This window comes from Phyllopteryx taeniolatus, chromosome 13 (genome assembly GCF_024500385.1).
Source record: "Phyllopteryx taeniolatus isolate TA_2022b chromosome 13, UOR_Ptae_1.2, whole genome shotgun sequence".
Taxonomy (NCBI): Eukaryota; Metazoa; Chordata; class Actinopteri; order Syngnathiformes; family Syngnathidae; genus Phyllopteryx; species Phyllopteryx taeniolatus.
In genome coordinates this window covers 16,969,486-16,994,451 of record NC_084514.1, presented here as the reverse complement: position 1 = coordinate 16,994,451, position 24,966 = coordinate 16,969,486, and the positions used below count along the sequence as shown (strand labels likewise).

At 43.8% G+C, this 24,966-nt stretch overlaps 3 protein-coding genes and 1 long non-coding RNA gene across 7 annotated transcripts in view; 2 read left to right on the top strand and 2 right to left on the bottom strand.

Annotated features, from left to right (window-relative positions):
• mnat1 (MNAT1 component of CDK activating kinase) overlaps positions 1–10,069 on the bottom strand; it is a 67,647-nt gene extending 57,578 nt beyond the window's left edge. The window contains exons 1-3 of one of the 4 annotated variants that reach the window (XM_061793669.1): positions 9,943–10,069; positions 9,660–9,875; positions 5,011–5,108 (exon numbers count right to left, since the gene is read on the bottom strand). In XM_061793669.1, coding sequence (XP_061649653.1) covers positions 5,011–5,099 — 89 coding nt within the window. In that variant the 5' untranslated portion in view covers positions 5,100–5,108; positions 9,660–9,875; positions 9,943–10,069. Of the gene's footprint in view, positions 1–5,010; positions 5,241–7,491; positions 7,667–9,659; positions 9,876–9,942 lie in introns of those variants that run through there. The other 3 variants (XM_061793673.1, XM_061793670.1, XM_061793672.1) reach the window with 3 other exon arrangements.
• On the top strand, positions 7,666–13,145 carry six4a (SIX homeobox 4a). The gene is made up of 3 exons (XM_061793660.1): positions 7,666–8,542; positions 9,675–10,348; positions 11,058–13,145. The coding sequence occupies exons 1-3, from the start codon at positions 7,809–7,811 to the stop codon at positions 11,651–11,653; spliced, it is 2,004 nt and encodes a 667-aa protein (XP_061649644.1). The 5' UTR covers positions 7,666–7,808; the 3' UTR covers positions 11,654–13,145.
• On the bottom strand, positions 10,229–11,194 carry LOC133487315 (uncharacterized). The gene is made up of 3 exons (XR_009791285.1): positions 11,067–11,194; positions 10,688–10,773; positions 10,229–10,355 (listed from the first exon to the last, which is right to left on the bottom strand). It is a non-coding gene; the product is annotated as an uncharacterized LOC133487315 (long non-coding RNA).
• A 5,223-nt stretch (positions 13,146–18,368) lies between the features above and the next one.
• Positions 18,369–20,352, top strand: LOC133488265 (homeobox protein six1b). The gene is made up of 2 exons (XM_061795909.1): positions 18,369–19,252; positions 19,481–20,352. Exons 1-2 carry the CDS (start codon positions 18,693–18,695, stop codon positions 19,773–19,775), a joined length of 855 nt encoding a protein of 284 aa, XP_061651893.1. The 5' UTR covers positions 18,369–18,692; the 3' UTR covers positions 19,776–20,352.
• The last annotated feature ends 4,614 nt before the right edge of the window (positions 20,353–24,966 follow it).

Sequence of the window (24,966 nt, the reverse complement as noted above, 5' to 3'; positions counted from 1 at the left end):
CTGTGTGATATGGCGATATGTTTTAAGATAAATATGATATAGTGATATGTTTTCAAAGGCTATTTTTTAACAATACAAGTTCATTATTGTTCCTAACTTCTGTTATAGTGGGTCGCGACTTAGCAAGAAGAGAAAAATGCAGGTCCCAGGGTGACAACATTTGAGGACCAGTGCTCTACACAATGTGGTAAAAGCCAATATAAAAAGGACCCAGCAGGCAAGCAGCCCGACTGTGAACACCTCAGTGCAAAAACAATGTCCCGTAGCGTCTTTGTACATACAATAAAAGCGCATAAAGTCCAACTTGCGCATGCGAATAAAAAGGAGCTCCTGACAGTTGCTCTTTATGAGCAGAAAAAGATGTGAATTTTTTTTTTTTTACTGCATTGTTCCTTTCAATTTGAAATGGACATCTTATATTGGTGCTTTTGATATCAACCACCATCCTGAAAATAATTTGATCATATGAAGGACTATTAAGGCCATGCTTATAAGAAAAATAGAAAAGAAATAATGATATTATTCAAATAAATAATCTAAACCCTTAAAATAAAGTTGTATAGTAAATTTATGAGGATAAAGTAAAACTTTTACAAGAATAAGGTCAAACTATGAGGCAAAAATAATAATAACAACAGTAATTTAGGTTTGTGTGGGGAATCCTGATATTCACTCATTTACTTTTGACATTAAAAGACTTCTTGGAATTATAAAAAATACAACTTACAACATTACACGTTTTTTCTGTTATATTAAAATTTCATTCTTGTGTGACATTAAGACTGTCGTAGCATTACAGCTTTTTCAACGTATTAAGTTGTGAAGTTATTTTTCCTCCAAAGTACTGATTTACTCATATTGCTTCTTAGTCATAAAATTACACTTGATTTTTTTTTTCTAATCAGCATCGCTCTAATACTCGAACAATAAATGTGAGAAATTAAATTTGAGTGAATTAAGTAATTTAATGCACTGATGGGCTGAGTAATCAGATTGGTTTACAAAATAAAACATTTGTGAGAGACTTTTGACAGTCACTCAAGAGAATTAAGGCTTATAATATTACACTTTATACGACTTTGTTCTTGTAAAAGTAAATTTTTATTCAACAAAAAAATGTGATTAACATTATGACTTTTTTTGGTACATTTTACATTTTTCCCCAGTATGGCTCTAATTTTTTGGGGAAAAAGGCAAAGTAATTAAAAATAAATAGCAATGGTACTAAACTAACCTTTACTGTACTACTTACTTAATGTGTCAAAAGGAAAATACACCCTATTTCAGGTATTTTCCTTTTGTAAATAACATGATAGGCTAATAATTTCTACCAATTTTTAAACTAAGAACGAAAGCAATGTAACATTTAACCAAGTCTTGCAGAAGAGTAATACCTTATTTTTCTGCAACCCCGATTTAAAAAAATAAAAATAAAAACCTCCTCACACTTTGCCAATGGGCATCGACTTAAAGCTGTTCCACAATCAGATACAGTGACTCGCCTCCATTTAATGAGGCATGCTCACATGTGTGCCCAAGTGTCAAATCCCAAAGGACATGGGCCTGGTGTCATCATACAAAGGTAATAAATAACACATATCAGACGCCCTCAGTGACAGAGATACAAAATGTGCTCTTGTGCAGTTTAAATTTAGACAGATAGCACCAGTGAAGCTTGATACTGCGTCATGTTGCGCTGCATTGCATTGCACCACATTACATTGCCAGGGCAGGGACTCGGCTTAAGCCCACTGCGGAATGGACACCAACTTAGTGAGAGGTTGACAGTTATTTCAATGTAGGAGCCGACTATAGAAGAATAGAGAGAAAATTATTTCTATTTGCTAAATGCCAGGATAATTAGAATTTTTTTTTTTAGGCAAATTTGAACTTCTTTTTTCAAAGTTTGAAATTTACATACAGTAAGATTACTAATAGGGATGTAACAATATTCACGATACCGCGATATCACAAAATTAAAAGTACCTCGATATCAGAGACTACAGCGCTTCACTTCCTCATTAGGAGTATAAACACACCCGATTGGACGTGTAACTCATGTGACCATGAGGGTACGTCACAAAAAATACACTGATTGGCTGACTGGCCCACGTGACCAAAAGACTGCGTTGAGAGGGATGCAAGAACAACACGGTGCCCCCAGTCCCTCCCACGGCTACAGCGTAGCCACTATAACGGTCTGAGTGTCACATCGCAATCGATTGGCCGAGAGGCACCTTGTTGTTCGCGCCGCCCACCGTCCAAGCCAATCCTGACCCACGAGCCGGCATCAGCTGCTAGTGGACCTCCACTTTCCGAAGCCGCATCCCAGCCGGTGGCGGCCGCCATCCAGGAAGCCCCACTAGCCGGCCCTCCACAGTCTAAGAGATGATCCGCTGAATTATTTTAGCATATTGTAACTCTCTGGTGGTATACTAGTGAGTGTTTATCTCAAGTTGAAAGTCGTGGGTGAAAGAATAACGATTCTGACTCCCCATTACAACATATCGCTCCGCCAATACATTACAGTAGTCTGAATAAGGAAATAATGCAATTGGTCAACGCCGTCAAAATACATATAAATTGCAAAAATAAATCGGACATAGTTCCCTCTCTTCAAATGAAATGTCTACATTTCAAATAAAAACATATTACAAATGCTGCTCGGAAAAAGAAATCATCCGACACCATCACTAAGCAGAGGAAAATAAACTAAGGATTCTTATGCCTTTAAGAGTGCTCCTCCATTTATGACTTCACTTGGATTTTTGGACTCAAGCAAAGAAATCACTTTTAGTAGGCAGTATCCAATTTATAATGTTAAAAATAAAAAAAATATGACAATACAGTAAATACTGTTAAATTATTGAACAGACAATTTCTCATTTGACAGTTTTGTTATGAGCAAATATTATTGCTATATGAATGTAAACAGTGGCTGGACGAAAACAGAAGTGCGCTGTAATACTGTATACGATTTGAAGCTGTCTTTTTCACAAAAACGTGTGGTGAAAATTGACAGAAACCACTAAAACCTATTGAGAAGGACTCGGCAAGCGTCAAGAAGAAGAAGAGCAAGAAAAAGAGGTTTTTCGGTTCTCCTCCTTTCGCCTCTTTGCCCCACCTGTACCGTGAATCCCTAATTACTAAGCCTTTAAACAATTTGGGACATTGGAGGCTTCTGATAGTTTAGTGACAACATCTGAGTTAATTAGAGAGATACCTGTGGGTGTATTTAAACTAGACACACCTGAAACACACTGCGTCTTTGTGTAACATCAGGGGAAAGTGAAAAGAAACATGTCAATATATCAGGAAGAGAACTGTGAACTTGAAGAAGTCTGGTTCATCTGTCTGCCACGTTCATCTGTTCAAACAATTATACACGAGCATAAACACCGTGGGAATGTCCGGCCATCATAGCGCTCACGAAGAAGTCGGGTTCTGTGTCCCAAAGATGAATGTGCTTTGGTCTGACGTGTGCATATCAACCCAAGAACAAAAGCAAAAGCCTTGTGAAAATGCTGGCTGAAAGTGGAAAGACTCTGTCATTATCAACAATGAAACAGGTACTGTACCGACATGGGCTGAAAGGCCAGCCTGCCAGGAAGAAGCAATAACTTCGGAAGAAACACCGAAAAGATGTGTGAATCTCGCTGATAACCCGAAAACAAATATTTTAGTTCTGGAAGTTCACGTGATCAGACAGGGCGTTTTTTGACTGACCGTTACATCTGGGCCAATCGCCATTTATTGGCAATTTTACTTTTGAATCCCAGCAAAACTAGCGGCCGACGGTCGACCACTCATGAAAAAGAGTTGCAGAACCCCACACACTGCGCGACAGTTCAATCAGTTTTGGCCGTGTGGCTCGGTTTGCAGCAGACCTACCTCACTACAAAGGTGACCCAGTCTGCAAGTGGACCGACTTATTGCGACATTGCAGAATTCTTTTAATTTTCTGCGCGCGGTCATGCAGCTAGATTATAATGGAGCTGACCTGATGACAAAGCAAGGCCACTCCCTGATGCATCAGTCAATAAATAAATAGTACAGGGGGTTTAAAAGATGCTCTCGTCAGGCTGCCGCTATTGTTATGTGTCCCCTTTAATCAAATGGAAAGGCTGGTACACAGATGACAAGGTTAAATCTTGAAAAGTGCCCAGCAAACAGGATTTAGTCCTGAAAGTTGCTGTGTCAAATCGTTTTTGACTAGCTCATGTAACTAATTGAGGCGACCAAAATTATAGACACACTTGTCATTATGATGCAGTACTACAGTTGTACACCTCTACAAGCTACAACTACAATAATAAACATACTGGACTGTTAAATGAACACCTCTCTTGACGGTGTCAATTAAAATCGACCAATGTTACCTTTGTAAAAGCAAATGGTATAGGCTGTCCCAAAGGTCTCGGCACATGGGCAAAAATGCAGATTTTCAAGAAATGAAATTGTCAACATTTCATTCAATTGGAACATAGTGGTCATAATGTTGCGGTGGGATGGTATATTGAAGTCCATGTGTATTCATACTGAAATCGAGATAGATTGTTAAATGAATGAGATGGCGGTTTTTGTTTAGTACTGCTGAGATGCGCTTGAGCAAGGCACTGGCGTAACACGTACTGTTGCACTGCCCCCCCCACTCTGTACTATCTTGCTCCATGCTTGGTCATTGTCACTACTATTTCAACCCCTATTCGGGCTGCTATTAGTAGTAGAAGTAGTAGTAGTAGTAGTAATCTTCATGTTAAAGCAAATCAACAGTGCAGTTCACATCTCACCATGACTGTAGAAACCTACGTGCTTCTTTTGTATTAGCTATATTGAAAACTTGCACACGCGAGCACAATATATGCGCGTTTCTTCGTGCTTCATAAAAAAATATATGCACTTTTATGAACAGTAGATGCTTTGTGTGTTGAACAATGTGGTTTAAGGTGCCGACTTTAGTCCAGTAAATGTGTTAGTTACTCTGTCAGTCTGGGTTGTCAAAATACTCACAGTGTGTGTCCACACACGTTCACCATCAGCTTGAGGGAAGGGTTTCTGTATTTTGTTGTTTTGCATCTCGGACAGCTTTGGTCATCCATTTCTTTCCTCTGTAACCGCAAATCGACGAGGATAAAGAGGGGGAAAAAAGCAACAAAACTTGCAGCATGAACGCTCAAATTTCCTGCTGCTGGCTCTTGTGTTTCATCGGATATGGTCCGACTGGAAACGAGTAACAAAGGTTCCTCTGTCATCTCAGCGTTGAAATCGCGGCAGTGCTGTTTTAAAACAAAACTTTTTTCGTCTTTAAGCATACTCAAAAGCTATATTTTGACAACGTTTTTATCTTTTACAATATCTTTTTACACAGCAAACTGTATAGTCCCCAAGAGATTTTTTTTCCTAAAGTGCTATTGAAACGTTATGCTGAAATGACGTTTGTATCCCATCCTTTCTGACGTAAAAAAAAAAAAGGAATGGATCGACAACTATAGTGTTTGTTAACACCAGTAATAGTGTAATATGTTTTACAAACACAGGATATTCAAATAGTTATTTTGTAATGGAACATGGGTATAATAACATTAACTGGGTCCAGTGTGACAAAAGTTATACATCATTAGACAATAAAAATGTTGCTTGTCAATTTTTACTGGAAGTAGACGACTGATTAATAGAATAAACAATAGACAATCGTTTTGTTTTTGTTTTTTGGGGTTTTTTTTGTGGCTGTTGATTTTGTGCATTGCATCATACTGATATTTTCTTTCTAATTTGGTAACCTTGGTCAGCTACATGAAAGGGGTAAAATATTTAATACAGCAGAATGATTCATTATAGTTGTACAACGACAATAATAAATATAATACTCTTAAATTTACTGTGAGAATAAAAAAAAATTAACAAACTTATTCTGTAGAGATAGATTTTATTCATTCATTCAGATTTGGAGCATGGCTTGTACAGGGGGTGCCTAAGTGACCAGTGAGTGCTTGTGTGGGAAGCATACTTGCAAAGAAATACTCAAACATTTCAACTACGCTAAGGAGCAGATCATGTTCAAAAAGTGATATTGTCAAATGAGACGAGTGACATTTTTGATAAGTATGAACTTTATTCTAATGAGATCATCAATATCGCGGTGCTGTTTGCCGTCTGGTAAGGGAAAAAAAAACATTCAGTGCAAAAGGTAGGTGCTTATGTACCTTTTTCATAGCATTTATTTTGATATATAAACCAGTCAAATAAAGGAAGAAGAAAAAAAAACATTGAATGTACACGGAACAATAACTTCATTAAGTCACAATTAGGGAGCCCTTTAGCATTTACTCATTCCTGAAGTCTAGTTCGATATCTCCTTCAATGGGGTATAATTCATTTCATGGGATAATAAAGAAGGTAAATAATAAAGAAATCGGTCAAACTCTTACAACTACTTTTGCAACCCCTGTACATAAAATGTGCTTATTAATAGTTTGTTAGTGTAGTGAAGGAGATTTTTCAGGAATCTGTAATTGAGTATTTATTTTTCTGACGGCTATTTATTTGTAGTCCCTTCGGTTAAATGGAGATATTTTGAACTCCTTAGTCCATGTAGGCTCATGACTTGTTTCAACCATTGAGTATGACATGGGAAAAAAAAATCTACAGTAAATACAGGGAGGTAACGTCAACCACGGTTGAGATTTTGATTGATTGCAATCTTGCATGGTCTAACAAGGTGGGGGGGGGGGAAACATGATCAGGGACCCCACCGAAATGAATTGGAACGGCAGCTAGGAAGCAATAACGACAGATTCGGAGACGCAAGATAGTCCCCCTCCATGGCCTTGTTTAAAAGAATTATTTTGTGGTGATGTGTTGTCTTGTAACAACGTAAACCAAATTCTTAGTCTAACTAATCTAAAAAAAAAAAAGTTATATTTCTCCATCTGTTATCATTAGCTAATTTATCTCTCTCTCTCTTTTTGACTCCATTCACAAGCAGAACACGTAGTTTTGGTCTTGCGTGCAGTTTTCAAAAATGGGGATTGTATATTTTTGACAGTAAGAAAAAAACGCATTTATATTTTCCTATAGTTGAGTAGATTTAGGGTCTGTACTTTTTTACTTATACCAAAGTGGAATCCGTACTTTTACCTTCTTTTTTTTTTTTTTTTTTTTTTTTACAAGTTCTTAAGTACAGAGTGTGAGGACGTTTGACACCTCTCTGCAAATCATTTTGGATTATTCCAACGGACAGATTCACCACTCCAGGAACTCCCGAGTTTGTGGTAAAGAGGTGCACAGCATGCTGTTCGCCTGCTTGTCTGTGCAGCCGCCACCCCAGGGGGGGGAAAAAAAAAAAAATCAAAAAATCAAACCAAAAAAAAAGTGGTATACCTCTTGCCAAGCCCATTCCCACGCTCACGGAAGTGCTCACTTTGCACAGACTGCACAGCACAGGTGAGCTCAGTGTTGGGAATACAGTACAGCGGAGCTTGCATGACTCACGGCTGAATATCAAACATTCGAGTCCTCCAGATCCCCGCGTCGCTCCTCCCCTTGCGCGGGGCCCTGGGCGGCCAATGGCGTGGCTGTGCCGCGCATAGACCTCGGCGTGTCTCCTTCCACTTGCAGTCGGCGTGGAGTAAAAAGTCACGTTGGGAGGCGAGAGGGAGAGAGAGAGAGAGAGAGGGAGAAGTATCTACTTACAGCTGCTGTCAGATATCCGATCGCCTTCGCATGGCGAGGAGGTAACCTGATCGAGCTGGGAGGAGGAGTGACTCGACCAGGGAAGCCTTGCGCAGAGAGAGAGGAAGAAAAAAAAAATGTCTTCTTCTTCAGCCGGAGAAGTCACGAGAGCAAATGACATCAAGAGGGAAAATGTGAAGGAGGCGGACAAGCGGGAGTGCATCAAGCTAGTGGCGCTGGAGGCGGCGGGATTGTCCATGGAGCGACCGGCGCCCGACGCGGACGCAGTGCGCACGGAGCTGCTCGTGAGCGCTGCCTCCTCGCTGGCCTTCTCTCCGGAGCAAGTGGCGTGCGTGTGCGAGGCTCTGCAGCAGGGGGGCAACGTGGACCGCCTGGCCCGCTTCCTTTGGTCCCTGCCCCAGAGCGACCTCCTGCGCGGCAACGAAAGCATCCTGAAAGCCCAAGCCCTCGTCGCCTTCCACCAGGCTCGCTATCAGGAGCTCTACAGTATTCTGGAGAACCACAGTTTCAGCCCGTCCAACCACACCTTCCTGCAGGATCTGTGGTACAAGGCCCGCTACACAGAGGCGGAGAAGGCGCGGGGGAGACCCCTGGGCGCCGTGGACAAATACAGGATCCGTAGAAAGTACCCTCTTCCCAGGACTATCTGGGACGGCGAGGAGACGGTGTACTGCTTCAAGGAGAGGTCTCGGAACGCACTGAAGGATCTGTACAACCAGAACCGGTACCCCTCTCCGGCCGAGAAGCGCAATCTCGCCAAGATTACGGGACTCTCCTTGACCCAGGTCAGCAACTGGTTCAAGAACAGGAGGCAGAGGGACAGAAACCCGTCCGAGGCTCAGTCCAAAAGGTGAGGCCTGCAACACCTTGCGCCTAATCAATTCTCCAATTCACCAACGATGTCTCTGTGCGATTCATGAACACGATAAGCGATCGCTGTCATAATTCACGTCAAATGTGGACACGTTTAAGGGCGTGGAGCACGTTTGTAGTGTTTTGAAATATGAACCGGTTGCCATTCAGATCCGGTTTCAAGAGTGGCGTGGAAACCAGCTAGAACGCTCATTCACACCCGCACTACAGTTTGAATTACTTGAGGAGTTCGGGGAGGAAGGACTTTAATGAGGCCTTTCATTTCCTCACAACTTCCTCAGCAGAGGTGCGCATGTGGAGACCTAAAGTCAACAATGTTATTACAGAATTGAATCACTGAATGGCTGCCTCCTTTCACGTGGCTCTATTTGTGTCTTTTTTGTGTTATTGTACACGTGTATACGCGCGCAGGCAAACGCACGCACGGTGCGCGCGCACACACAAGATGGCTACTGCTAAAATTATATGTAACGTGTATATTCAGTGAAGCCACGCTTGTGTTATCTGGTCCTGGAGGAGGAGGAGGAGGAGGAGGAGGAGGAGGAGGGGGGTTAGGGAGTTTTCCCCTTTTGTGGGTGGGGGGTGCAGCTGTTAGAATCAGTCTTAAGACAGCAGGTTACAAAATTAATTGAGTACAGGACATTGTAAATCCACATTGTTTTTTTTGTTTTGTTTTTTTGGAAAGTATAACTAATGCTTACATAGCATTTAAATGGGGTTGTGAAATAACTGTTACATTCTTAGTTAAGGCCAAGGAACGTTTGAAGCCATTTGTTTGTGTCACACCACCATCACCACCACTGCTGGCTGTTTTTTATCACACCAGAATTTTATTGTGCCAAATGGTTGCACGCTTGTTGACGCTGGTCGTCTCTCCGCGAGGCAAGAGGGCAATGCGTTCCCAAGCGCTGTGTAGCCTCATAACACAGCAACAAATGTGACCTACGACGGCTCTTGCGTGCAACATGTGAACAGCGAGGAAAATGATGATGACACTTATCATACCGATAACTATTTGCGTATACACAGTATATGTGTCAGAAAATGTAATTGCATACTCTATTCTTGTTTTGTGACCTGCTATGTCTTCTTACCTGTCTTCCTCCCAGTGAATCTGATGGAAACCACAGCACAGAGGATGAGTCCACCAAAGGCCAAGAAGAATTGTCACCTAGGCCCCTCTCCAACTCTTCAGACGGCGTAATCACACATGGGACACTTCCAATTCAGTCGGGGGCTCTGGACAGTGGGGTAGTCATCCAGCAAATCGGGGACATCAAAATGCCTCCCGGATCCAACAGTGGGGGTCTCTACAATGGAAGCCTGGTCACCAACAGTGCCTCCTCTGCGGCATTTCACAACGGCGGCTCATCTTACCTCCACTCACCTGGGAACATTCTCTTCAACGGGCTCAATTTGGGCATCCAGCCTCTGACTTTCAACTCTCTGAGGCCGTCCGGAGGGGTGCTGCTGGGTGGCTCCGGAGCGGACATGCAAGAGAAAGGACTGGGAGGCTCTGCTGAGGACTCTGCCCTGCAATACACCTCCCCCTACTCGGGCTGTGTGAACGGAGGGCCCGTGAAGCTGGAGGGGGTTCACACCATGGCCGCCCAGAACGGAGGCTCCTCCGTGCTGACCTTCAGCTCCTCGCTGGGCGGCTACAGCCTGGTGCAGGTGCCCGGCGGAGTGCCTGACAGCGATGGAAGCTCACTGCTTAACAGCGATGTCGGCCTTACTCCCCTTCAGCTCTCTTCCTCGTCCTCTTCCTCCTCGATCACACAAGGTGGGTTCTTTGAAAAATCATGTGATATCGAATTGTAGTTTACACACATGGATAATACTGGACTTCAATAGACAAAGTGAGATGAAATGCAGTCCGATTAAACACTTAATTGAACATAATGTAGTTTAAGTTGATATGGTAAACATTGATATCAAGACAGTTCACACGAGAAAGCTTTGCCCTTCTTAAATGTTCCGGTGCAAAACTGCAGACTCTCTGCTTTATTCACGGATGCAGTTAAACCGGCTTATGCTACACAAAAAGAGACACCCGCTTGCCCAACATAAAGAGAAAGTGCCAGTCCTTTGAAAAGTCCAGAGATGAATAAAAACAAGTTACCATCAGTCATCATCGTGGTGCTCTTGATCTTCAGAGCCGGGGAGGAGGGACAATATGGTTCGGGCAATCAGAGGCCATGAAATGCACTAAGAGGGAATAGCAAATATGCCATTACAGCACTTACTTTGACATTGAGCAGAGAATCCACGCCAGGAGGAATTGAAAGGAAAAACAAAAAGTGCGGCTTGCTGTTGACGAACTACAGGCTCACGCCGCAACAACACGAAGTGTGCGAGACGCACAACAACCGCCTTGAGGCCGGGGCCTCTCGATGAAACATATCATATGTATAATATGAGAAGTGAGAGTGGATTTACTGTTGTGCACCAGATGTAATGTCAGTATTGATGTGTCTTTTGTCTGGCCACAGGTACAATACCTCTGAACGATGTCGCAGTGAGCTCCTCCAGTGACGACTCCTTCCAGCAGCAGGACAAGCTGACCATGACCTCCTTGCACCACAGCACCGTCCTCTACGGTATGAACGTCAACCAACCGCCCATCAAGAAGGAGCCTCTGGAGGGAGGGGTCTATTCCTCATACCACCACGGGCTCCACCTGGACCCGAGCGGGCAGATCAGCTACTCCGCCCCCAGCTCCGAAGAGGCTCCATCAAACCAGGTGCCGGTCTCCGTCACCGCCGCCACCTCGTCCAACCCCGAGGTCTACACCACGCTCACCGTCAGCACGCCGCTTATGGCCCAAACGAACCCGGGCGGTCACCACCTCCAGCCCGCCGAGTACCTTAGGGGACACGAGGTCAGGGCGGCCCAGCCTTCACACCTAATGGGCCCCTGCATGGACAACGACTACATGAGCCTGTCAGAGAACAAGGTGGATGGCAGAGGGCCGGCGGGCGTGACTGACATGGTGCGGGTCATGTGCGGCAACATGGAGCCTGAGGAGGAGAAGGAGCTAGCCAAACTACAGACAGTGCAGATGGATGAAGACATGGCTGACCTTTAACCTTAAAGCAGCACTCATGTCCATGCGAGGAGCGCAAATCTTTTGTGTGCGTGTGTGTGTGTGTGTGTGTGTGTGTGTGTGTGTACTTTTTAAAAAATCATTATTTCTTTTATCTGTTAAATTATTTGACAATACTGTGTTGACTCCTACGATGCACTCAAGTAAGACAAAAGGCCTGTTAGCAGGTCTGGACATTTATGCAAAAAAATAATTATTAACGTTTTTAAAAACAAGCTCTGTTCTTCCCATCAAATGTCACATAGGCTCAATGCAGAAGTTGGCGAATGTTGTTTGGGCCGTGTTTAAAAGTGCAGTTTTACAGGCAACACCTGCTACTTCCTGTTGAGTGGACTTGATTTGCCGAAGCAGGTGCTCGCATGCCGCAAGTCACGTGACCATGATGTTCCTCCAAACTAAATGCGTCATCTGGGTCAAACCAAAAAGGTCATTCATAGGGGGAAGAGGGGGAGCATGTCTGTGGAAGTGGGCCAGTTTTACTGAAGGACTGCGCACATATATGGACAATATGTCATTTAACACACAAAGCTGCTCATTTCGGACAAAGTGCCCTTCAGTAAGCACCTTAAATTGCCTCTCAAGTCTCAAAGATGAATGTACCTTTTTTGGCATTTGCACTACCATCACACCATTATACGGCCGTCACACTGTTTTTGACGGGCCTCAACAAATGCACACGTTTCTACAGAAAAAAAAAAATAATCTTTAAGCCTCGTCGTCAACTGTGAGGCACAGAACTGAATGAAAAGGTCACACTGTGGGGTTCACATGTCGTTCATATGTTGCTAAAAACGCAGCTACGTTAAGTAGGTGTGATGATGCTGTGCTCTTTCGTGTTTCGTTTTAACGTGCCTCTTCCAATGTGGGCGATTCCGGATGCTTCCCAAATGTATCAGGAACAACAAAGGTCATAAGTATTTTTTTAAAACAGAGAGGAGTCGCAATGATTTCTCTTCATCATAAGGTTATGCATATTTTGACTCTTTTGCTTTTTACATTGTGAATAACACTGAAAGGAAGCTATGCTATCTGAAGACAAGACGTCAGATTCAGAGAGTTTCCACCGCCTCCACCATTGCTTTCACTGGAATATTTGTTGGGTGTCAGATTAGGAAAAGACAAGAGAATGTGGAGGCCATTTGTCAAGTGGGTCTGGTACTTTTTTTTTTTTTTTTTTTTTTTTTTAACTACGGGAGCCTACATTCTCCCTGTCATACATGACTACAATAGCACATTTCAGCCTTACGGCCAACTCACAGCATTCATACCTCTGAGTGCATCACACTTTTTATTTTGCCCGACTCATAATGAAATTCTGTCAATTTCCCAGTGCTTTAACTTCATATAGAAAAAGTGAGTGATGGGCTAATGTTTTTTAAAACTTAGTTTGAACTATATGTTTGTTATTTGAAATTATGTGAATGTATTTTTCTAAATCACCGTAATGCAATAAAAGTTTATATTTATGAAAAGAGTTAAAGACAGTTTTGATCCTTGCAAAAAAAAAAAAAAAAAAAAAAGGTTGCTTTTGACCTCTGCATAGGAGTGACACATGTCTGCACACTATTTTATGACAGACAAAAGACACAAAGCATATGTCTCTCCAACATTTAAGTAGCCAAACTGTGAGGATGAGGGGGGAAACTAGCGTGCTATAATCCAGCGAGCCTGCTGCCGCTTGCTCTCTCTGCAAGTGATCGTTTGCACATGCTTGGCAACCTGGACTTCATTAGCCGCCCTTTTCTCATCTCAGCCCCTGTAATTCAAATAAACAGCAATGAGATTTCCAGAGGTAAAGCCTTTTGGGGTGGGGGGTCTTCAGCTCCGCATAGCCCAGTCCAATCCAACGGCCCTTCCCTGGGCGAAGGCTAAACCCCCCCCCCCCCCCCAAGCCAATCCTCCTCCTTGCTGCTCCCGACATGTGGAAGAATGAATCTGAGGTGCTGTCACTCACAGACACTCAGGCTCAATCCACAGAGAGCCTGAACTCCTCACATGGCTTGAGGGGATTCTCTGTAAATTCCCACCAAAGGTGGGTGGTGGACTCTGTGGGTGCCCAGCCATAACAGCACAGAGAGATAGGAAAGAGGCCCGATTTGACAAGAGGACAAACAACGAGGGATTTGACGTTATCCTCAGTGTGTCTGCAGTGGATTTTTGACATTCAGGCCCAAGGAATTGGATGTGATCTAACTGGTGCTGCACATAAACAGAGGCTATTTGTCTGTGCTCATTGTTGGGGCAAAGACAGAGAGACAAATGGGTGAGCCAAGCAGGGAGGGCGAGGCTGGGATAAAATTACCTGTGCACAGGTGACCTCTTCGCCATGGGCAGTGGATTAGCTGATTGTTAGGTATCGGGTGACCCCCATCCCTCCTACAATATTGAAGAGGGTGACAACAGCTTTGTTGTCGGCCAGAACAATATCCCATTTGCAGCGAGCAGGAGTCATAGGCTGACTCTCACGCACAGGAGGAGGACGAAAACTTCAACCTAGGTTTATAATGCCTATAAATGCAAAGGGAACGGTGTGCCTTTGTTGCCTCACGCATGCAGTTCATTTTTCATCAGAATGACATTGGACATTGAATAGCGTCCTTACCATGGGAAAATCACTTACTCTATTTTGCCCATATTTTTTCAAATGCAATGTAAAATGTAGTTGCAGTAACAAAAAAAAAAAAGAAAGAAAAAAAAAAAGATGGGAACTCCCCCAGAACCCTGGCCTTATTAAAAACACTGACCTCTGATCTTTGAGATGCTTTCAAAGCTGACATTTAATGCGGTGCAGCAGACTGCAAGCCATATGTAACATGACCTGCGGAGCACGGTACTCCGCTGCTCCACGTCCCACTAATGAGAGGGCAGGGGTCGGCGGGTACCAGCCTGGCTCGTAGAGACCCACCACTACTGGGCCGCTTCCCCGCTGCTGCCGGGCCCGACGCAAAGTTTAGCTCTCCCCAGGCTGCTGGGAGCTGCTGTTTGTATGAACAATATTGAGGACTAGGGACTTGTAGGGGCTGATAGTGTGGGAAAGATGCAGACCTGTGCTGCTTACAGCTGATGGAACAGAAGAGGGGGCATCGGGACACACACATATGCACAAAGGAGTTACTATTGGGAGTCGTGTGAAAGTATTGTCTTGGCGCCCCCTCCCTGCCAGCATGTACACACGAGCACCACAAGTATCTCGTTCTGTTTGTGTTTTTCAACCGGTGCTGTTTGTTTATTTCTGCACAGAAAAAACAAAAAACAAAATCGTCCTCCACCTCCCTAAATTAGTTTGCTTGTGTTGTGTTTACGGACCGCAGCGCCCGTAAACGCGCCGAGGCTGTATTTGTGGAGCCGGCCCTCTGGAGGAAATGCGTAATGATTTTGATGGGGGGGGGGGTCGAAGCCCAGTGCACTTGTAGAAGGTCTAATTTTCCAACATGACAGGAAACTCTGTTAAGCTGATAATTGCAGCTCCAATTTCATTTAACTCACTCATGTCAACAGTTGTGTTGTGTTTGGGGAGAAGGGTCTGCCTTTTTTTTTATTTGGGACACGGAGCACGCTCACCCAAGAAGGCATATTGACACCATGAATTGATCTGTCAGTCCAAATTAAAGGGCAACGTCGTGGTTTATTGCGTATTATTACGCTATGTCAAAGTAATTAAAATGCACATCGAGAGTGCCAAATTCATTTTTTTTTTTTTTCCTGAAATGTATTTCACTTCCCACAACGGACAGAAAAAGTCAGACTAAACTAAACTTCCCCGCAGGACTTTATCTGCCTAATTTAAACAGCATCGGCGCTGTTCCACCCAACGCAGCTGAAATAGCACTTTGGATTTAGATGGAGTGAAAACCATCTGTGAGCCGTTTCACTTTTCCTCCATATTTTACAAATATAAACCCTCCTATATGGGGAAGCCTTTTGATGGTGACGTTTTTATGAAGCGTACTCTTGTGTGTTCCCGGTCGAGCCTCTCTCTTATTTTCCCTCCTCTCGACTGAAGTGAAATGTAGCATTTCATTGGTTTCCCTGGCAACGCTTGGGCCCAAACAACTTTGCTCCATTGTGATAATTCATCATGAAAACGTTCGGATTAATTGAACCGGGGCACCTCAGGTATATTTTAGGGCGTGGAAATGAACACAAAAATGTTTGTTATTGTGTTGTCCTTCACACATGCACGGGACACTTAAGAAGAGAGATAAATCTCTGCAAATCATATTGAGAGAGCACTAACAAGTGATGGCCTATAGTATCCCCGAGTATTGCATTACTTGCAGGGGTAAAAAAAAAAAAAAAAAAAAAAAAAGGGGGTGGGAGTGGGGGCTCAGCTCTGGCCGTGGCCGATGGAGAGTCGACATCTTGAAATAATTTCGCCCCCCGGGCTGCTCGGGTTAAAGGAGGAGGCGCGTCGCAATGTGGTAGAGATATTAGAGAAACCCGAGAGCTGCTCATCAGGCAGCTCATTCACTCAAGCTTTTACACAGCCGCATATGTCCTTTTGTTACACTATCCAACAACGTGCACATATGTTCATACACACAACAGGCCAGATTGCTACGCGAAGGCCAAATGATTTGCATGCTGTTTTCCTGCTCAGTCCCGAGCTTTTTGTTGACGATTTCAAATTATCAATCAATGTCACATTGTTGTGTTGAACATTTCAAATTATGAATCCATGTCACATTGCTGTGTTGCGGCCTGTCAGCTCATACGATTTAGTGTTTTGTGTTATTATTATTATTATTATTATTATTATTATTTGATACCTGTACATAGAATATTAACACTGATTACGTAATAATTACATTGTTATTATTATGAGGAGGAAAAAACAACTCAGTCAGCACCACAAGCACCATTTAAAAAATAAAATTACTAGTCGGGACATTGGGGCAATTGATAATGACATTTTAATTAATAATAACAATTTAAAACGTAGAGAGGAGCGGTTATGAAAAAAACGTGAGCCGACAAATGTTCGCAATCTATAATAAACATTGGTTCAATTGTCATCATATTTCTTTGCATAATTCATTGACCTCTGAGGACTTGGACTGATAGGAAAAACAACCCCCAACCCGATAATGCAAAGCTGCTGGTTTGTTTTTGGCGTATGGTCAAGTGCTCTTAAGCAAAGCAATTCTGACATACGTGCGCATATTTGAGTGGGTGTGAATGTCAATGTATAAAATAAAGACCAAAATGAACCCCCCCCCCCTCCCCCCTCAATGTTCTTCCCAGTAGTTTCAATAAATAAATCAAATACTACAATTACTAGATTTGCAAAAGGACAATAAACATATTCAAAACAAAGCGAGATAAAAATAGCTCCAATAATAAATACATTATAAAGTCAACACACTCGGAAATGTTTGACCGTTGTGTACTTCAAAAAAAAAAATAAGGCAACAAAGTGACACCCAATATAACTGAATAATTTGAATGACTTCAACTTTGATGAAATACTATTGCTTTAATTAAATACCATGAGTGCCATGAATAACCATGCACCACGCATGCGTGCAATAGGTTTGGCCTCATTTTTAATTGTTCAGTTGAATCCATTTGGGGCATAAAAAACGTGCTCCTTATAAGCATATTAAAAAGGGGAATCCGGTTTCAAGGGTATGCATGGTGCAGACAAAGAAATGTGATCTGTGAGGCTCGAACCAACAACTGCAGCAGCACACGGACCAACGTGGTACACAGAACTCATTTACTAATGGATCGGTTTTGTGTTTCAGCCCACCGAAAAACACTGCATGGAGCCACTACGGTGCCGGTCTAATCCCTGGGATGCAAATAGGGGGGGGGGGGGGGGGGGGAAGATAATTCAGGAGCAACCTCAAAAACAAGGAAGCGGCCTAGATAACTCATCGTGACATTCTTTTCTTGCGTTGAAATAATTCAACTGACGTCATGAGTATAAAATTGAAGTGTCAAGAGATCATTTATAAAAAAAAAAAAAAAGATAGGTGCCCCCATTTCTCAATGTCATACGTGCAATGAGATCGTTGTTGGACTGTGCAGCCCCATATATTGAACTGAACCACACTCGAGACATGCTCGATTTAACGCGTTAGCATTGCGTTGAGATTTAAATTTGTACTGTACAGCCTTATATATCAAAATGAATCATATCGGGGTCTCTTTCTCACAAGCACGCACAGACACGCGCGCGCCCCGGTGGGCTATGGGCCCGTTTGGCAGCTTGTGGTTTGTCATATAAAGACGTGCTTACTGGTACGCCAAACCTAACCATCACAGGACCTTATTAAATTCTATCACCCCATAAAATAAACGGCCTAGGTAATTATTAGACTGTGAAAAGGTGGTGCAGCTACCACAATCTGTATGTAATTAAGGGGAGATGGGCGTTTACTCGTACGGCCTCAACACGAAAACACCAACAACCGTTTAGTATTCCCCCCCCCTGTATGTGTGTAAGCAAATATATCTAGTTGATATAATTTGCTTATCTGGTCAATATTTTGGATGAACAAAAGTGTGTGCGGTGAGTCCTGTAACTCTACTTAATCCCTATATAATAGAAGCACGTTAATACGGCCTTTAAGAGGCTCTGTAATAATTGATTAGTGTTTAGGAGCTGCCGTGGGGGCGGGAGGTGGAGGTGGAGGTGGAGGTTGAGGTGGAGGTGGAGGCGCGCTCCTATTTCAGCCCCTGACGCGCTGCCTCTGGGGAGGAAACGGAGCTGCAAAGTCAGTGCTGCTCTGCTGTACAGGGGCGCAGGGGCAGACGCAGAGCCAATCACCGGAACGCGCCGGGCTCCCTTTAAGCCTGACATATCTCCTCCAGGAACAAATTGTCCCGACAATCAACATCGCAAATCTGCCGTAGAGCGGAGGGCGTGCGGCGATCGGGGGCGAGATCGAGGAGAGGAGAGGAGAGGAGAGTGGGCAGGCCCAACGCGGAAGGATTTGCTTCGGGGAAATAAGAAGATATAAACGTCCTCTTTTTTTTTTGGGGGGGGGGGGGGGGATTTTCTTCCGCGGACATCATGTCGATTTTACCGTCTTTCGGCTTCACCCAGGAGCAAGTGGCGTGCGTGTGCGAGGTGCTGCAGCAGGGAGGCAACCTGGAGCGGCTCGGGCGCTTCCTGTGGTCTCTCCCCGCCTGCGACCACCTCCACAAGAACGAGAGCGTCCTGAAGGCCAAAGCGGTGGTGGCCTTCCACCGAGGCAACTTCCGGGAGCTCTACAAGATCCTGGAGAGCCACCAGTTCTCCGCGCACAACCACCCCAAGCTGCAGCAGCTGTGGCTCAAGGCGCACTACGTGGAGGCGGAGAAGCTGCGCGGCCGGCCGCTCGGCGCCGTGGGGAAGTACCGGGTTAGGAGGAAATTCCCATTGCCGCGCACGATATGGGACGGCGAGGAGACCAGCTACTGCTTCAAGGAAAAGTCCCGGGGGGTGCTGCGGGAGTGGTACACGCACAACCCCTACCCGTCCCCGCGGGAGAAGAGGGAGCTGGCCGAGGCCACGGGACTGACCACCACGCAGGTCAGCAACTGGTTCAAAAACAGACGGCAGCGGGACAGAGCCGCGGAGGCCAAGGAAAGGTACTCCCGCCGCGTCCGTATGCTTGATACTATGGAAAAAAAAAGCTCTCCATTTTCTGTTGCAGATAGTAGTTACAAGTTGGTTTACCTGTACGTTTTGGGATACTTTATTCAAATAGTCATATTACTGAGGAAAATGTGCAAACTCCTCTCTGTGAATGGTCAATATGAAATCCCAAGATGCATTCTGATTTGACGCCATGCTGTCGTGTCATTTCTCCCTTGCAGGGAGAACAGTGAAAACAACAACGCAGGCGGCAACAAACAGAACCAGCTGTCCCCGCTGGACGGAGGAAAGTCTCTCATGTCCAGCTCGGAGGACGAATTTTCCCCCCCTCAGAGCCCCGACCAGAACTCTGCGCTTTTGCTCCAGGGCAACATGGTCCACCCGGGGGCCTCCGCGTACTCCATGCCCGGCCTAGGGGCCCCGCAGCCGGTGCACGGCATGCACGGACACCCGCACCAACTGCAGGACTCCTTGTTGGGACCCCTAACCTCCAGCCTTGTGGATTTGGGCTCTTAAAGACGCTATTTTATTTGACGAAAAAAAAAAAAAATAATACAGAAGAGGACTGATGAGTGTATCAGATTGATGTATGAAGTAACACTATTGTAGCCTATACCTATAGAGACTGACTTGTCCGTCGTTAAATTTGATTGGAACGTAAAATTCCTTTATGCGCTTAATCTGTATATCACCCCGACAGGTTTTTATTATCTCTTGCACATTAAAACACACACACACACACGCACACACACACACGCACACGCAGACACGCGCGTGCGCACACGCAAGACCTAAAACCCTTAACGAAACACTTACGTGGACTGCCCATTTTCTTAATTTATATTGTGTTAAAATAATTCTCGTCAGGTCAAGCACTGAAAATAAAGTACTTAATTTGATCTTCGTTTGCACATGATGAAAATGTGGTAAAGCGACGTCATTTCCCCCCTGTTTTCTCGAAAATAATCAAATAACATGTTAGTTTAACACATTTTAATCACGTGCAACCGAGTGACTTGTTCGAATTAAGTAGATCCAATTCAAATGACTTTTTTTCAGTGTGCCATTCATTTCAAATAAAACTAAAAGTGATGCTTTTGTCTTGGCTTTTTCATCATTCGTTTATATTTGTGGATTTAAGCAACAACAACAAAAAAAAAAAAACATTTATCTTTCTTGATATGTTAACTTGCGTGCACTATTCCCCCCCCCCCCCCCCCCCCCCCCCCAAAAAAAATATTGAGGCGATATATGTGTTTTCACATCGAGTTTGGGACAAGTACGAAACAAAATTACTAAAACGTATTCACTTGCTTGGTTAGTTATGAATATATTACATCGTGTTATCCAGAGCCGCGAATGCAAACAGATTCATAAAGGGGAAAAAAAAAAAAAGAAAGTAAAAAAAACGCCAATTGATTTTTGTTTTGTTTTGTTTCAGGTGAGTTTTTTTGTTTATTTTTTATTTTTTGGGGGGGGGGGGGGGGGTAGGGTGAGGGTGAGGAGAATTACTTGATTTTTTTTTGCTATCATGCTTTCTTTGCTCTTCAAGAGTTTGTGCTAGGTTCCGGGCCATGGGAAAGAGTCACCACTCAGCTTTTATAGAACTGCATGTTTTCAAACCTAAACATCCTGTCAGAGAAAGAAAGAAAAAAAAAAAACTATATAAAGGTCAAGTTCACTGGCTGGTAAAATAAATATACAAACAAGCATGGGATAGATATTAGTATTCTCTAAATAACTTCATTGGCTAAAACGACAACAGAAATAACATGATAAATACAATAGAAATGTATGTATGTATGTATTTCTTTATTTATTGTCGGGGCAATCAGAATGGGGTGTGACTATGAAGAGGACATGTCCCCACCACCACCGACAACCCCACACACTCATGTCAGGGTAAATTGTTTTGAACAGAGAGCACTGAGGATTTCCTGCAGCATAATCTGAAACAGTTGCCGTTAGCATTACTGCCTGATTGCAAAGATTGCGGTGCTGCAGGGACTCAGCACCCAGCTTCAATTTTTGGGGTGAATGGGTGGGCGCCTCCAGCAATTTTGCATCATCACATCGCTCTATAATATTCTTTACAACCCCTAAAAGACTAATAGAAGCAGATTCCCACATGTTCAATATTGATTTGTTCAATGTCTCTGTCGAGATAAAATGTGAGAATTAGTGTGTCAAACATGTTCAATTTCAAGTGGAAGAAGCAATATAACACCAAATTATGCTATTGGGAAAAAAATAAAAAATATTTGTGACGCACTACCAAGGCCAAATATTTCCTTATTACTATTAAAACAATTTAATATTCAGATTAAAAATGTTGACAATAGCTAAGAATGTGTTGGTGTAAAAAGTGCAGGATAGCTGATGTTCCAGTTTGGGTTACACTGTGACCTTCCCTGAACTCACCCTCACGATCTTATTACACTTCAAATATTCAACAAATTAGTGTTTGATCCTGTTCAAAGTCTTAGCAGAGGACCGTGATGCATGATTGGGCACACGCGTTTCGGTGAGTGTCGGGCAAAGACACTGTCGGACGGACACAGCCTAATGCAGTGTTTCACAAACTTTATCGAGCCAAGACACATATTTCACCTGAGAAAAATCTCATGGCACCACCAAACAAAAGCGGTACAAAAATTGGATCCACAGGTCAATTATGTACCTTCTACCATCTAATGAAAGAGCATTCACTTGTTCTGCCTGTCAATATACGTCGCTGGCAAAGATAGATGAACAAAAGACACATCATTTGTGAATAAAAATGGATGTTTGGACCAAACGCAGTGAAATGGGATAATTTCCTGCGGCACACCTGAGTATCTCTTACGGCACACAAAAATGTCACTGATCTAATGCAATGTTCCATGCACCACTGGAAAACAATAAGGACACTTCGTTATTATAACTAACAAAAAAAAAGTGAGCTTGGGAACTGCATATTATAAACGGATGAGTCACTTACGTTGGACAAAAGCATTGGTGGCAGCATTAGGTAGACTATAATGGTTTGTCTGGTTTAATGCAAGAGGAACATGAAAGTAAATAACGCACGGCACTCAGCAGAGGTCAGCAAAGAGCCGAGCCACCGATGATCCGATCATTCAGTGCACAGCATGTGGGCTCTGAGTCTTGGCACAAGAGTGTGGCTAAATATTCACAAATTAACAAACAGGTGATCACAAAGCCTTCGAAGTGACTCTCCATACCTGTTAATCTAATGACAACATGTCCAGCACGGCAGACACACACCAGGATTAAACAGGCTCTGCGGGCCACATGACAGCGAGAGGCCATCAATCACCTTCGGGATGTGTGAAAGACTCAAATCAATCTAATATGGAAACCCGCATGCTGCTTTTAATCACCCTCAAATCCCTCGTTTCCGAATCAGAGGGAGAAATGTTGCCTTCATAAATCTATGGGCCATATCAGCCATGTGCCTGTCCACAGAAGGCCTCATCGGTGAGCCGGCATTTAATGAAAAAAAGCACAGGTTGAGCTCGCCGCTGCCAGCAACAACAGCTGCTGATGGCAAACAGGGTCCTAGTCATCAAAAGGGCATTTCATTTGTCATGCTTGTAAAGTGGCAGTGGCTCTAAATCAACAGCAGGAAGGGCCTGGACGTGCGCAAATAAACATGGCGAGCGTGAGCTCGCGCAGTCGGCCTCGCACTGATGTTTGCACTGGCACCGGTGTGCATCTGTTCTATGAAGCACCCAAAATCTTTTTGGGGTGAACCGGCCATACGTGGACACAAGGTCGGGTAGCTTTGCGCATATGGGACGTGACACATGCGAGATGGTCCCAGGTATCCATAATAATCAGGAGGTGGAGGATGGGGGTGAGGAGGGTGATGAAGGGAAGGGGAGGTGAGGGGGTGATGAGGGACAAAAGGATCTTTTCAGCCCTGCCTGAGAGGGGAGGGAAGGGGGCGGGGGGGGGGGGAGTAGAGAGAGATTTTCTTACCAATGATGCATGGATCTGACAATGTGCTTGCCTGCCCCAAAGGCACATGCAGTCTGTGTGTGTGTGTGTGTGTGTTTGCGCGTGTGAGAGAAAGCAAGCAAGAGAAAGAGTGCAAGGATTCGTTTACACGACAAGGACCTGGTAAAAACCCAAACGTTTTTCTCTGCGTGATTGAATCGTTTTTACGTACTGAGAACAACATGGACAAAACCATTCTAGATCACTAACAACACTGCAATGTGCATGCCAGGCCAGTAGTCAGCGATGACAATGGCAAAAAACATTAGTGCATGTCCTTCCGGAGGATACCTCCTGCTGAATACAGTACACAATGTATTTGTTATATGGGAATGAAGACTTGGTAAGTCATGCTATACTGTTGGACACAGTAACAAAGCAGTAAATGTCACTTTTCTGGAGACGTGGTCAAAGCACAAATGTTACAACAGCACCCTGCGGCCGTATTATGAGAGGGGGGAGGAATAACACTGAATAGAGTAGAACACACACACATTGGATTCACCATTAGAGCTACAGCATATTCTTATGACAACGTACGTTAATGAGGCTGCATCGGGTTAAAAAATTCACAAGAGTAGCAAACCGCTATCCAAGAGGAAGCTACCACGTGACTGAGCTGAAAGAATGATTCAACTCCATCTCCTGACTGACTGAGCGATGGGTAACCCAGAGTTCAGGCATGGAGAAAGAGAAGAGGGGTTAGACAAGGAGTTGACTCCACAAATGATCCTTTGACTATGAGGGTGTTAAATAGTGTGGTGCATGTTAAATGCAGGCCAGCACCGTATACATTATCACGTGAAAGGAGGAACGTTTTCTAAGACCTTACAAGGACAAGATAGGATGCATGAGTAATGTCTAAAAGAGAGGACTTGAGAAAAAGAAATGTGTCCGGGAGGCCCTGGCTCACATATCAAATCTTTCCGGAGCGAAAATCCAGCTTTGTCGGTGGAGAATCAGATATCCATATGACTTTGGAGCAAGAGGAGGAAAAATGAGCTGCCTTTAGACTTATGGACTTTGGATGAGGGTGTGTTTTTTTTTTCCTCACTCAGGATGATACGGAGGGTCCTGATGCTGTTGTAGCCTTTTGAAACTAACTTTGAAGTTCATTACACTACTCACCCAACCCAAATGATTCAACTTTTGTAATGGGATGCATGAATGTTCTAAAAAAAAAAAACAGTAGGCTAAGGACGAAATGTTTATTGCAAAGAAAAACACGAGAAGAAGAAATCCAGGAAGGAAAAAAGGTTTACCAGAAAACTACCGAATGTACGAGTTTCCACCCCAATGCTTTTTACAGGAAGGCCCACTGGGTTTAGTAACGCATTATAGTAATTATATCTCAGTCTTATCAATAACTCATCACTGTTCCCACTCTAAAGCTTTTCTGTAAGAGTCGACTAGTTGACTAATCAGTTTAATCCCTACCGGTAGGTGGAAACAATGTAAATTGGGGTGCTGGTTAGCAGGTCAGGTGGTGTGTTTCCTCCCACATCCCAAAAACTCCAGACACTGCTTCAGGCTCCAGGGTGTATTTGGGGAGGGGCAGGGGTGGCAGAGGCAAAAAGAGGAAAGAGTATGGAATAATGAAATCTACCTCACGGTCCCGAGGGACATCACCTCACCCATCGTGGAGCTCACAAATAGCTCAAGGACCCCCTCCTTTGTAAACATGCCAGCAAAGCCCAAACATCAC